Genomic DNA, 14,436 nt, shown 5'->3' with positions numbered 1-14,436 from the left:
TCAGCTGTGGGATCGGGGCACCACCAGTACAGAGCTTGCTCAGGAATGGCAGCATGCAGGTGTGAGTGCATCTGCACGCACAGTGAGGCGAAGACTTTTGGAGGATGGCCTGGTGTCAAGAAGGGCAGCAAAGAAGCCACTTCTCTCCAGGAAAAACATCAGGGACAGACTGATATTCTGCAAAAGGTACAGGGATTGGACTGCTGAGGACTGGGGTAAAGTCATTTTCTCTGATGAATCCCCTTTCCGATTGTTTGGGGAATCTGGAAAAAAAGCTTGTCTGGAGAAGACAAGGTGAGCACTACCATCAGTCCTGTGTCATGCCAACAGTAAAGCATCCTGAGACCATTCATGTGTGGGGTTGCTCTCAGCCAAGGGAGTGGGCTCACTCATAATTTTGCCTAAGAACACAGCCATGAATAAAGAATGGTACCAACACATCCTCCGAGAGCAACTTCTCCCAACCATCCAGGAACAGTTTGGTGACGAACAAGGTCTTTTCCAGCATGATGGAGCACCTTGCCATAAGGCAAAAGTGATAACTAAGTGGCTCGGGGAACAGAACATCGATATTTTGGGTCCATGGCCAGGAAACTCCCCAGACCTTAATCCCATTGAGAACTTGTGGTCAATCCTCAAGAGGCGGGTGGACAAACAAAAACCCACAAATTCTGACAAACTCTAAGCATTGATTATGCAAGAATGGGCTGCCATCAGTCAGGATGTGGCCCAGAAGTTAATTGACAGCATGCCAGGGCGGATTGCAGAGGTCTTGAAAAAGAAGGGTCAACACTGCAGATATTGACTCTTTGCATCAACTTCATGTAATTGTCAATAAAAGCCTTTGACACTTATGAAATGCTTGTAATTATACTTCAGTATTCCATAGTAACATCTGACAAAAATATCTAAAGACACTGAAGCAGCAAACTTTGTGAAAATTCATATTTGTCATTCTCAAAACTTTTGGCCAGGACTGTACACATGCACTCACATTCACATGCACATGCACTCACATGCACTCGCATACAGATGCACTCGCATGCACACACAAACGTCGGCACGCAAGTAGGTATACCCACACACTCACGTAAACACACACGGTCTTCAGGCCAATGTGGTAGAGGAGGGCAGAGAGAGTGCAATAGAGGAGATGAGGGCGTGCAGTAGAGAGGAGATGAGGGCGTGCAGTAGAGAGGAGATGAGGGCGTGCAGTAGAGAGGAGATGAGGGCGTGCAGTAGAGAGGAGATGAGGGCGTGCAGTAGAGAGGAGATGAGGGCGTGCAGTAGAGAGGAGATGAGGGCGTGCAGTAGAGAGGAGATGAGGGCGTGCAGTAGAGAGGAGATGAGGGCGTGCAGTAGAGAGGAGATGAGGGCGTGCAGTAGAGAGGAGATGAGGGGTACTCATATGGACGTGTGTGTTTTTCCAAATCATGTCCAATCAATTGAATTTACTACAGGTGGACTCCAAGTTGTAGAAACATCTCAAGGATGACCAATGGAAACAGGATGCACCTGAGCTCAATTTCGAGTCTCATAACAAAGGGTCTGAATACTTATGTAAATAAGGTATTTCTGTTTATTATTTTTTTAAATACATTTTTTAAATCCTGTTTGCATTGTCATTGTGGAGCATTGTGAATACTTTCTGAAAGCATTGTAAGTGCAGTGGAGGATACCACAAATGCCCAAACTCCTCAGCAGTAAACAAACGGAGAAAACAGGACAAGGCCTGTAATTACACTCGCAAAAACATTCCCTTATTTAGTTTTTCCTTTGGAAAAAAACATAAGAACAGAGTGCTTTCCGGATGCACTGCATGTCCTCCTTCCCTATTACCAAGTCAGACTTGACATATTTCCCCCTTCCCCATTTACCAAGTCAGACTTGACATATTTCCCCCTTCCCCATTACCAAGTCAGACTTGACATATTTCCTCCCTTCCCCATTTACCAAGTCAGACATGACATATTTCCCCCTTCCCCATTTACCAAGTCAGACTTGACATATTTCCTCCCTTCCCCATTTACCAAGTCAGACTTGACATATTTCCCCCTTCCCCATTTACCAAGTCAGACTTGACATATTTCCCCCTTCCCCATTTACCAAGTCAGACTTGACATATTTCCTCCCTTCCCCATTTACCAAGTCAGACTTGACATATTTCCCCCTTCCCCATTTACCAAGTCAGACTTGACATATTTCCTCCCTTCCCCATTTACCAAGTCAGACTTGACATATTTCCTCCCTTCCCCATTTACCAAGTCAGACATGACATATTTCCCCCTTCCCCATTTACCAAGTCAGACTTGAGATATTTCCCCCTTCCCCATTTACCAAGTCAGACTTGACATATTTCCCCCTTCCCCATTTACCAAGTCAGACATGACATATTTCTATCTGGTTTGCAGACAGAAAGGGAATAACTTTAACACATACAGACCTTGGGTCCTCATGCTCATGCTGGCAGTGTTCACCAGAGAAGGCCATCTGATAAGAACAGTGTGTTTTATTAACTAGTGATGGTTGTAGCCTGCTGGTTGTGGGTTCAGAGGGAGAGGTCAAGACTTGTCTCTGTGTACAGGACACTTGAGGGATCCAACTTCAGAGTTTTTTTGAATTGGTAAGCTGTTAATCCTAGATGTATTGACGTGACTAAGTGGAGCTACACACACACCTCTTTGTTTATATCATCTCGTCTCTATAATAGATTTTCTGTCTGTGCGTCTGCTTTGGCATTTAGATCCATATGAGGTTAGATTACATTTTCTTATTTAACAGACATCGTAGATGAAACCTTGAAAGCTGGAAGTCATTGAATTTGAGCCCAAACAGGCAGGATTAAGCCTGTCCAAGACCCGGGGTCCCAGAGAGGATACTTTAGGGGCTAGTACCCTGCTGTCTCAAGAATGCGAACACAGCCCTCGTTCCTCTCCCCTAGCCCTTCTCAAACACAACTCCTCCACCCCAGTGGAATGCCGACGCGCCCCTTGCCCCTCTTGCCCTCCTCTCGCCTCCAAGGCAGCACTAAGCCTCTAATGGATGTTTTCCCTGACACCTTGGTGTGACTGACGTCAGACAGGCCTCTCTCTACAACTGCTCTCATAAACCTCCCTGTTCTTTATCCCACCACCCAGTAGGTAGGCACAGGCAGAATGGTCCCGCCACCCAGTAGGTAGGCACAGGCAGAATGGTCCCACCACCCAGTAGGTAGGCACGGGCAGAATGGTCCCGCCACCCAGTAGGTAGGCACGGGCAGAATGGTCCCGCCACCCAGTAGGTAGGCACGGGCAGAATGGTCCCGCCACCCAGTAGGTAGGCACGGGCAGAATGGTCCCGCCACCCAGTAGGTAGGCACGGGCAGAATGGTCCCGCCACCCAGTAGGTAGGCACGGGCAGAATGGTCCCGCCACCCAGTAGGTAGGCACGGGCAGAATGGTCCCGCCACCCAGTAGGTAGGCACGGGCAGAATGGTCCCGCCACCCAGTAGGTAGGCACGGGCAGAATGGTCCCGCCACCCAGTAGGTAGGCACGGGCAGAATGGTCCCGCCACCCAGTAGGTAGGCACGGGCAGAATGGTCCCGCCACCCAGTAGGTAGGCACGGGCAGAATGGTCCCGCCACCCAGTAGGTAGGCACGGGCAGAATGGTCCCGCCACCCAGTAGGTAGGCACGGGCAGAATGGTCCCGCCACCCAGTAGGTAGGCACGGGCAGAATGGTCCCGCCACCCAGTAGGTAGGCACGGGCAGAATGGTCCCGCCACCCAGTAGGTAGGCACGGGCAGAATGGTCCCGCCACCCAGTAGGTAGGCACGGGCAGAATGGTCCCGCCACCCAGTAGGTAGGCACGGGCAGAATGGTCCCGCCACCCAGTAGGTAGGCACGGGCAGAATGGTCCCGCCACCCAGTAGGTAGGCACGGGGAGAATGGTCCCGCCACCCAGTAGGTGGGCAGAATGGTCCCGCCACCCAGTAGGTGGGCAGAATGGTCCCGCCACCCAGTAGGTGGGCAGTGTTGCATTAGCTTTCAGAAAACTGCATTTTTAAAACAAACCACCACCCGCCAAAAAAAATTGTGAAAACGATGATTGCACATCATATTTCTAATGTTTATTATAGAAGAATGTAGCCAGCTACATTTCCAAATATTTTTCTTGAAATTGAGCTTTATACCGGAGAAAGACTACATGGGAGGAAATGACCTGCTGGTGATCCAATGATGAGCAAATACACTCCATCTGAGTGGAGAAGTGCAACTGAAGCACGAAATGACTCCTTTTACATTCATGATTTGGAGCGAATCCTGACTGAAGCTGAGCAGAATTTACAATAAGAAGCATTTTAAGATATCTTTTCTGCGTCTCATCTTTTCCTTTCTGTGTGAAAAACGCAGAACCCTGAGTCAACACGACCCCATGCAGGCAGCGGCATACAGTCATACTCTCTCTCTCCTGCTAGGGCCCTGATCACGGACATACCCACATGTAACCGGTGTGAAATGGCTAGCTAGTTAGCGGTGGTGCACGCTAGTAGCGTTTCAGTCCTTGAAGTAGTTGTTTCCTTTGCTCTGCAAGGGCTGCGGCTTTTGTGGAGCGATAGGTAACGATGCTTCGAGGGTGACTGTTGTCGATGTGTGCAGAGAATCCCTGGTACGAGCCCAGGTAGGGGCGAGGAGATGGACAGAAGCTACACTGTTACACACACACACACACACACACACACACACACACACACACGTCAATCATTCCCAGGGTCCTCCCCTGCACACGTCAATCATTCCCAGGGTCCTCCCCTGCACACGTCACTCATTCCCAGGGTCCTCCCCTGCACACTTCAATCATTCCCAGGGCCCTACCCCGCACACGTCACTCATTCCCAGGGCCCTACCCCGCACACGTCACTCATTCCCAGGGCCCTACCCCGCACACGTCACTCATTCCCAGGGCCCTACCCCGCACACGTCACTCATTCCCAGGGCCCTACCCCGCACACGTCACTCATTCCCAGGGCCCAGCCTGAATGTTAACGTCATGTATTACTACGAGGTAATGACGGTGTCCTCAGGATGTGTGAGGCTGGAGAAGGGATCAGCACCTGGCCTTGAAGGTGGGGGTCTGTGGGTATGGGAGGAGTGGGCAGTTTACAGTGGAACAAGGCACCGCAGGAATGGAGAAGAGAACTGTGCTGGGATGTTTAGACTCTCTATGATGTTATGGTAATATTATGGGGGAGAAATGGTAATATTGAACTGTTCTTTCCGCATCTGCTACAGTCATAGCATACAGGGAATGTTCTTTCCCCATCTGCTACGGTCATAGCATACAGGGACTGTTCTTTCCCCATCTGCTACGGTCATAGCATACAGGGACTGTTCTTTCCCCATCTGCTACGGTCATAGCATGCAGGGAACGTTCTTTCCCCATCTGCTACGGTCATAGCATACAGGGACTGTTCTTTCCCCATCTGCTACGGTCATAGCATGCAGGGAACGTTCTTTCCCCATCTGCTACGGTCATAGCATGCAGGGAACGTTCTTTCCCCATCTGCTACGGTCATAGCATACAGGGACCGTTCTTTCCCCATCTGCTACGGTCATAGCATGCAGGGAACGTTCTTTCCCCATCTGCTACGGTCATAGCATGCAGGGAACGTTCTTTCCCCATCTGCTACGGTCATAGCATGCAGGGAACGTTCTTTCCCCATCTGCTACGGTCATAGCATGCAGGGAACGTTCTTTCCCCATCTGCTACGGTCATAGCATGCAGGGAACGTTCTTTCCCCATCTGCTACGGTCATAGCATGCAGGGAATGTTCTTTCCCCATCTGCTACGGTCATAGCATACAGGGAATGTTCTTTCCCCATCTGCTACGGTCATAGCATGCAGGGAACGTTCTTTCCCCATCTGCTACGGTCATAGCATGCAGGGAACGTTCTTTCCCCATCTGCTACGGTCATCGCATACAGGGAACGTTCTTTCCCCATCTGCTACGGTCATAGCATGCAGGGAATGTTCTTTCCCCATCTGCTACGGTCATAGCATGCAGGGAATGTTCTTTCCCCATCTGCTACGGTCATAGCATGCAGGGAACGTTCTTTCCCCCATCTGCTACGGTCATAGCATGCAGGGAACGTTCTTTCCCCATCTGCTACGGTCATAGCATGCAGGGAACGTTCTTTCTCCATCTGCTACGGTCATAGCATGCAGGGAACGTTCTTTCCCCATCTGCTACGGTCATAGCATACAGGGAATGTTCTTTCCCCATCTGCTACGGTCATAGCATGCAGGGAACGTTCTTTCCCCATCTGCTACGGTCATAGCATGCAGGGAACGTTCTTTCCCCATCTGCTACGGTCATAGCATGCAGGGAACGTTCTTTCCCCATCTGCTACGGTCATAGCATGCAGGGAACGTTCTTTCCCCATCTGCTACGGTCATAGCATGCAGGGAACGTTCTTTCCTAACATATTTTTCCTTTCTCTGTCCCCTCCCTCTCTCTCTTGCTCTGTCTGTCCACGTCTTTATTTTTCCCTCGCTTCCTCTTTTCACAGATCCGCTACATTTCTCAGACGCAGGGTTTGCCTGGGGAGCATCTGTTGAATGTGGGGACGAAGACGGCACGGTTCTTCTGCAGGGAGTCTGACTCCCCCTACTCAGCATGGCGATTGAAGGTAAGAAAGACCCCTGAGCCCAAAATACATCTCCAGCAGAACCCCCCCAGCACCCTCTATAAACCATTCCATACACTGACCCCTCTTTCGCTCCTCTCCACTACAACACACACTCCTCCTAGCCCAGCACTGAAAACAAACCTACATATTATCTCTCACCATCACCTAACATTCTCCCTCTCAGCAAACAGTCATTACTCCCACCACCCACCAGAGAAGAAAACCCCCACACAAGCATCCTCTCTTTTTCACCGTTTGAACCAACTCTGGAGATAAAGGCTGAAGGGATAAACCAAATCCTTATTTGTCTCCCCGTCTCCCCCTGTCTCTCTCGTTCTCCCCGTCTCTCCCCGTCTCTCTCATTTTCCCCGTCTCTCCCCGTCTCTCTCGTTCTCCCCGTCTCTCTCGTTCTCCCCGTCTCTCTCGTTCTCCCCGTCTCTCTCGTTCTCCCCGTCTCTCTCGTTCTCCCCGTCTCTCCCCGTCTCTCTCGTTCTCCCCGTCTCTCCCCGTCTCTCTCGTTCTCCCCGTCTCTCCCCGTCTCTCTCGTTCTCCCCGTCTCTCCCCGTCTCTCTCGTTCTCCCCGTCTCTTTCGTTTTCCCCGTCTCTCCCCGTCTCTCTCGTTCTCCTCGTCTCTCCCCCGTCTCTCTCGTTCTCCCCGTCTCTCCCCGTCTCTCTCGTTCTCCCCGTCACTCCCCGTCTCTCTCTTTCTCCCCGTCTCTCTCGTTTTCCCCGTCTCTCCCCGTCTCTCTCGTTCTCCTCGTCTCTCCCCCGTCTCTCTCGTTCTCCCCGTCTCTCCCCGTCTCTCTCGTTCTCCCCGTCTCTCTCGTACTCCCCGTCTCTCCCCCTTCTCTCTCGTTCTCCCCGTCTCTCCCCGTCTCTCTCGTTCTCCCCGTCTCTCCCCCTTCTCTCTCGTTCTCCCCGTCTCTCCCCGTCTCTCTCGTTCTCCCCGTCTCTCCCGTTCTCCCCGTCTCTCTCGTTCTCCCCGTCTCTCCCCGTCTCTCTCGATCTCCACGTCTCTCTCGTTCTTCCCGTCTCTCCCCCTTCTCTCTCGTTCTCCCCCATCTCTCCCCCCTTCTCTCTCGTTCTCCCCGTCTCTCCCCGTCTCTCTCGTTCTCCCCCCGTCTCTCTCGTTCTCCCCGTCTCTCCCCCCTTCTCTCTCGTTCTCCCCGTCTCTCCCCGTCTCTCTCGATCTCCCCGTCTCTCTCGTTCTTCCCGTCTCTCCCCGTCTCTCTCGTTCTTCCCGTCTCTCCCCCTTCTCTCTCGTTCTCCCCCATCTCTCCCCCCTTCTCTCTCGTTCTCCCCGTCTCTCCCCGTCTCTCTCGTTTCTCCCCCGTCTCTCTCGTTCTCCCCGTCTCTCCCCCTTCTCTCTCGTTCTCCCCGTCTCTCTCGATCTCCCCGTCTCTCTCGTTCTTCCCGTCTCTCCCCCTTCTCTCTCGTTCTCCCCCATCTCTCCCCCCTTCTCTCTCGTTCTCCCCCCATCTCTCCCCCGTCTCTCTCGTTCTCCCCCATCTCTCCCCCCTTCTCTCTCGTTCTCCCCCCATCTCTCCCCCCGTCTCTCTCGTTCTCCCTTGTCTCTCCCCCCGTCTCTCTCGTTCTCCCTTGTCTCTCCCCCGTCTCTCTCGTTCTCCCTTGTCTCTCCCCCCGTCTCTCTCGTTCTCCCCCGTCTCTCTCGTTCTCCCCCGTCTCTCTCGTTTCTCCCCCCGTCTCTCTCGTTCTCCCTTGTCTCTCCCCCCGTCTCTCTCGTTCTTCCCCGTCTCTCTCGTTCTTCCCCGTCTCTCTCGTTCTCCCCCGTCTCTCTCGTTCTCCCCCGTCTCTCTCGTTCTCCCCGTCTCTCTCGTTCTCCCCCGTCTCTCCCCCCGTCTCTCTCGTTCTCCCCCCGTCTCTCTCGTTCTCCCCCCGTCTCTCTCGTTCTCCCCCCGTCTCTCTCGTTCTCCCCCCGTCTCTCTCGTTTCTCCCCCCGTCTCTCTCGTTTCTCCCCCCGTCTCTCCCCCGTCTCTCTCGTTCTCCCCGTCTCTCCCCCCTTCTCTCTCGTTCTCCCCCATCTCTCCCCGTCTCTCTCGTTCTCCCTTGTCTCTCCCCCCGTCTCTCTCGTTCTCCCCCCGTCTCTCTCGTTCTCTCTCGTTTCTCCCCCCGTCTCTCTCGTTTCTCCCCCGTCTCTCTCGTTCTCTCCCCCGTCTCTCTCGTTTCTCCCCCCGTCTCTCTCGTTTCTCCCCCCGTCTCTCTCGTTCTCCCCCCGTCTCTCTCGTTCTCCCCCCGTCTCTCTCGTTCTCCCCCCGTCTCTCTCGTTTCTCCCCCCGTCTCTCTCGTTTCTCCCCCGTCTCTCTCGTTTCTCCCCCCGTCTCTCTCGTTTCTCCCCCCGTCTCTCTCGTTTCTCCCCCGTTCTCTCGTTCTCCCCCCGTCTCTCTCGTTCTCCCCCCGTCTCTCTCGTTCTCCCCCCGTCTCTCTCGTTCTCCCCCCGTCTCTCTCGTTTCTCCCCGTCTCTCTCGTTCTCCCCCCGTCTCTCTCGTTCTCCCCCCGTCTCTCTCGTTCTCCCCCCGTCTCTCGTTTCTCCCCCGTCTCTCTCGTTTCTCCCCCCGTCTCTCTCGTTCTCCCCCGTCTCTCTCCCCCCGTCTCTCGTTCTCCCCCCGTCTCTCTCCCCCGTCTCTCTCGTTCTCCCCCCGTTCTCTCGTTTCCCCCCCGTCTCTCTCGTTCTCCCCCCGTCTCTCTCGTTCTCCCCCGTCTCTCTCGTTCTCCCCCGTCTCTCTCGTTCTTCCCCCCGTCTCTCTCGTTCTCCCCCCGTCTCTCTCGTTCTCCCCCCGTCTCTCTCGTTCTCCCCCCGTCTCTCTCGTTCTCCCCCGTCTCTCTCGTTCTTCCCCCCCGTCTCTCGTTCTTCCCCCCGTCTCTCTCGTTTCTCCCCCCGTCTCTCTCGTTCTCCCCCCGTCTCTCTCGTTTCTCCCCCCCGTCTCTCTCGTTTCTCCCCCCGTCTCTCTCGTTTCTCCCCCCGTCTCTCTCGTTCTCCCCCCGTCTCTCTCGTTCTCCCCCCGTCTCTCTCGTTCTCTCCCCCGTCTCTCTCGTTCTCCCCCCGTCTCTCTCGTTCTCCCCCCGTCTCTCTCGTTTTCCCCCCGTCTCTCTCGTTTCTCCCCGTCTCTCTCGTTCTCCCCCCGTCTCTCTCGTTCTCCCCCCGTCTCTCTCGTTTCTCCCCCCGTCTCTCTCGTTTTCTCCCCCGTCTCTCTCCCCCCCCGTCTCTCCCCCGTCTCTCCCCCGTCTCTCTCGTTTCTCCCCCGTCTCTCCCCCTTCTCTCTCGTTCTCCCCCGTCTCTCCCCCCTTCTCTCTCGTTCTCTCCCCCGTCTCTCCCCCCGTCTCTCTCGTTCTCTCTCGTTCTCCCCCGTCTCTTCCCCGTCTCTTCCCCCGTCTCTCTCGTTCTCCCCCCGTCTCTCTCGTTCTCCCCCGTCTCTCTCGTTCTCCCCGTCTCTTCGTTCCCCCCGTCTCTCCCCCCTTCTCTCTCGTTCTCCCCCCGTCTCTCCCCGTCTCTCTCGTTCTCCCTTGTCTCTCCCCCCGTCTCTCTCGTTCTCTCTTGTTCTCCCCCCGTCTCTCTCGTTTCTCCCCCCGTCTCTCTCGTTCTCCCCCCGTCTCTCTCTCGTTTCTCCCCCGTCTCTCTCTCGTTCTCCCCCTGTCTCTCCCCCCGTCTCTCTCTCTCTCGTTCCCCCCCGTCTCTCTCCAGTCGACTGATGAGCATGAGACCGAGACGGGGATGAAATCAAAGGAAGCAAGGAAGTACATCTTCAGCTGTTTGGATGACATAGCGCACGTAAGTCTTGTTCCACAGGATGTTGACACAATCAGCTTTTCTAACTAGACCGTGTTGATGAGTCTCGACTCAGGAAGCCCATGGTGAGAAGATGGGGCCGTAGGTCTGAGAGAGAGGAAGTTCACCTTCAGCTGTTTAACTGAAAAAGCTAGAACATGTACGTACTGGAAAAACCCCATTCTCACATCTCTAGACATATGCTAAGTGACATGCTAAGGTTCAGCACCCAACACTTAGTTTGAAAGTCAAGCCTCGGGTGAAACCACAGCTGGAAATTCCCTGACAACGAGATCATGGGTTGAAAATTTCCCTACTGAAGTTTTTACGAGTTGGGGGGGATTATGTAGAATGATGTAGATGGCGTGGAGATGGGGATTATGTAGAATGATGTAGATGGCGTGGAGATGGGGATGATGTAGAGGGCGTGGAGACGGGGGATGATGTAGAGGGCGTGGAGACGGGGGATGATGTAGATGGCGTGGAGACGGGGGATGATGTAGATGGCGTGGAGACGGGGATGATGTAGATGGCGTGGAGATGGGGGTGATGTAGATGGCGTGGAGATGGGGGTGATGTAGAGACGGGGTGATGTAGAGACGGGGGTGATGTAGAGACGGGGTGATGTAGAGACGGGGGTGATGTAGAGACGGGGGTGATGTAGAGACGGGGGTGATGTAGAGACGGGGGTGATGTAGAGACGGGGGTGATGTAGAGACGGGGGGTGATGTAGAGACGGGGGTGATGTAGAGACGGGGTGATGTAGAGACGGGGGTGATGTAGAGACGGGGGTGATGTAGAATGCTGTAGAGACGGGGTGATGTAGAGACGGGGGATGTAGAATGCTGTAGAGACGGGGGGATGTAGAATGCTGTAGAGATGGGGGTGATGTAGAATGCTGTAGAGATGGGGTGATGTAGAATGCTGTAGAGACGGTGGTGATGTAGAGATGGGGGTGATGTTGAATGCTGTAGAGACGGTGGTGATGTAGAGACGGGGGTGATGTAGAATGCTGTAGAGATGGGAGTGATGTAGAATGCTGTAGAGATGGGGTGATGTAGAATGCTGTAGAGACGGTGGTGATGTAGAGATGGGGGTGATGTTGAGACGGGGGGATGTAGAATGCTGTAGAGATGGGGGTGATGTAGAATGCTGTAGAGATGGGGGTGATGTAGAATGCTGTAGAGATGGGGGTGATGTAGAATGCTGTAGAGATGGGGGTGATGTTGAATGCTGTAGAGACGGTGGTGATGTAGAGACGGGGGTGATGTAGAATGCTGTAGAGATGGGGGTGATGTAGAATGCTGTAGAGACGGGGTGATGTAGAGACGGGGGGATGTAGAATGCTGTAGAGATGGGGGTGATGTAGAATGCTGTAGAGACGGTGGTGATGTGGAGACGGGGGTGATGTAGAGACGGGGGTGATGTAGAGACGGGGGGGTGTAGAGACGGGGGGGATGTAGAGACGGGGGGGTGTAGAGACGGTGGTGATGTAGAGACGGGGTGATGTAGAATGCTGATGGGGGTGATGTTGAATGCTGTAGAGACGGTGGTGATGTAGAGACGGGGGTGATGTAGAATGCTGTAGAGATGGGGGTGATGTAGAATGCTGTAGAGATGGGGGTGATGTAGAATGCTGTAGAGACGGTGGTGATGTAGAGATGGGGGTGATGTTGAGACGGGGGGATGTAGAATGCTGTAGAGATGGGGGTGATGTAGAATGCTGTAGAGATGGGGGTGATGTAGAATGCTGTAGAGACGGGGGTGATGTAGAGACGGGGGTGATGTTGAATGCTGTAGAGACGGTGGTGATGTAGAGACGGGGGGTGATGTAGAATGCTCTAGAGATGGGGGTGATGTAGAATGCTGTAGAGACGGGGTGATGTAGAGACGGGGGTGATGTAGAGACGGGGGTGATGTAGAGACGGGGGTGATGTAGAGACGGGGGTGATGTAGAGATGGGGGGATGTAGAATGCTGTAGAGATGGGGGTGATGTAGAATGCTCTAGAGACGGGGGTGATGTAGAATGCTGTAGAGACGGGGGTGATGTAGAGACGGGGGTGATGTAGAGACGGGGGTGATGTAGAGACGGGGGTGATGTAGAATGCTGTAGAGATGGGGGTGATGTAGAATGCTGTAGAGACGGTGGTGATGTAGAGACGGGGGGGATGTAGAATGCTGTAGATATGAAAAATGCCTCATCGTTCTCAAGTTCCACTTATCACAATGGTTGGTTTGATGTTTTTACTTTTGATAAACTTCTGCAAAATGTCTGGTATTTTTAACATAGGAAACGATTATTCCAGCTTAGCGTGACTGTTTATACTGTTTGTCCCCTTAACCAAGTCTCCCTTGACTTGTAAAGCTGGTTTAAAACTTCCTGAGGCTCCAGATGAAATACACAAAAGTTGGGAAAGATGACAGATGACTAGTTCTCCTGAGCCCTGACCTGCCTCTCTCTCCCAGGTGAACTTGGTGATGAATCTGGAAGGTAGTGACCTGTTGGCAGAGAAGGTGGACCGAAGAGAGTTTGTAGGCCTGCTGAAGAGGATGTTGTGGATCGATGCGGAGAAGAGGATCGCCCCCGTTGAGGCGCTCAGCCACTCCTTTATGTCCATGCAACACCTGCTCGACTTCCCCCATAGCAACCAGTGAGTTTACCCCACTGGCTTTCAGGCGGGTTGAGAGAGAAGAGACTAGAGGTCGTAGAGCTCGTACAGAAGAGACTAGAGGTCGCCCGATTATGATTTTTCAACGCCGATACCGATTATTGGAGGACCAAACAAAGCCGATACCGATTAATCCGCCGTTTTTTGTATTATTTTTTTGCTTTTTATTTTATTTATTTATTTATTTGTAATAATGACAATTACAACAATACTGAACACTTATTTTAACTTAATATAATACATCAATAAAATCCATTTAGCCTCAAATAAATAATGAAACATGTTCAATTTGGTTTAAATAATGCAAAAACAAAGTGTTGGAGAAGAAAGTAAAAGTGCAATATGTGCCATGTAAGAAAGCTAACGTTTAAGTTCCTTGCTCAGAACATGAGAGCATATGAAAGCTGGTGGTTCCTTTTAACATGAGTCTTCAATATTCCCAGGTAAGAAGTTTTAGGTTGTAGTTATTATAGGACTATTTCTCTCTATACGATTTGTATTTCTTATACCTTTGACTATTGGATGTTCTTATAGGCACTTTAGTATTGCCAGTGTAACAGTATGGCTTACGTCCCTGTCCTCGCTCCTACCTGGGCTCGAACCAGGAACACATCGACAACAGCCACCCTCGAAGCAGCGTTACCCATGCAGAGCAAGGGGAACTACTACTGGAAGTCTGAGCGAGTGACGTTGAAACGCTATTAGTGCGCACCCCGCTAACTAGCTAGCCATTTCACATCGGTTACACCAGCCTAATCTTGGGAGTTGACAGGCTTGAAGTCATAAACAGCGCAATGCTTGAAGAATTGCAAAGGGCTGCTGGCGAAATGCACGAAAGTGCTGTTTAATGAATGCTTACGAGCCTGCTGGTGCCTACCACCACTCAGTCAGACTGCTCTATCAAATCATAGACTTAATTATAACATAATAACACACAGAAATACAAGCCTTAGGCCATTAATATGGTTGAATCCGGAAACTATCATCTCGAAAACAAAACGTTTATTCTTTCAGTGAAATACGGAACCGTTCCGTATTTTATCTAACGGGTGGCATCCCTAAGTCTAAATATTGCTGTTACATTGCACAACCTTCAATGTTATGTCATAATTACGTAAAATTCTGGCAAATTAGTTCGCAACGAGCCAGGCGGCCCAAACTGTTGCATATACCCTGACTCTGCGTGCAATGAACGCAAGAGAAGTGACACAATTTCACCTGGTTAATATTGCCTGCTAACCTGGATTTCTTTTAGCTAAATATGCTGGTTTAAAAATATATACTTCTGTGTATTGATTTTAAGAAAGGCATTGA

General features: G+C 52.2%; 1 protein-coding gene across 6 annotated transcripts in view; it reads left to right on the top strand.

The window, feature by feature from the left end:
- Positions 1-14,436, top strand: part of LOC106562738 (homeodomain-interacting protein kinase 3-like) — a 79,131-nt gene that overhangs the window by 50,450 nt on the left and 14,245 nt on the right. For 5 of the 6 annotated variants that reach the window (XM_045689499.1, XM_045689501.1, XM_045689500.1 and 2 more), the window contains exons 4-6: positions 6,549-6,668; positions 10,369-10,455; positions 12,920-13,104. In XM_045689499.1, the coding sequence (XP_045545455.1) occupies positions 6,549-6,668; positions 10,369-10,455; positions 12,920-13,104 (392 nt within the window). The remainder of the gene's footprint in view (positions 1-6,548; positions 6,669-10,368; positions 10,456-12,919; positions 13,105-14,436) is intronic. The other variant, XM_045689502.1, reaches the window with a different exon arrangement.

The sequence above is a fragment of the Salmo salar genome, chromosome ssa11 (assembly GCF_905237065.1).
Source record: "Salmo salar chromosome ssa11, Ssal_v3.1, whole genome shotgun sequence".
NCBI lineage: Eukaryota > Metazoa > Chordata > Actinopteri > Salmoniformes > Salmonidae > Salmo > Salmo salar.
Note: the sequence above shows the minus strand (reverse complement) of the source record. Positions and strands in the feature narration are given on the sequence as shown.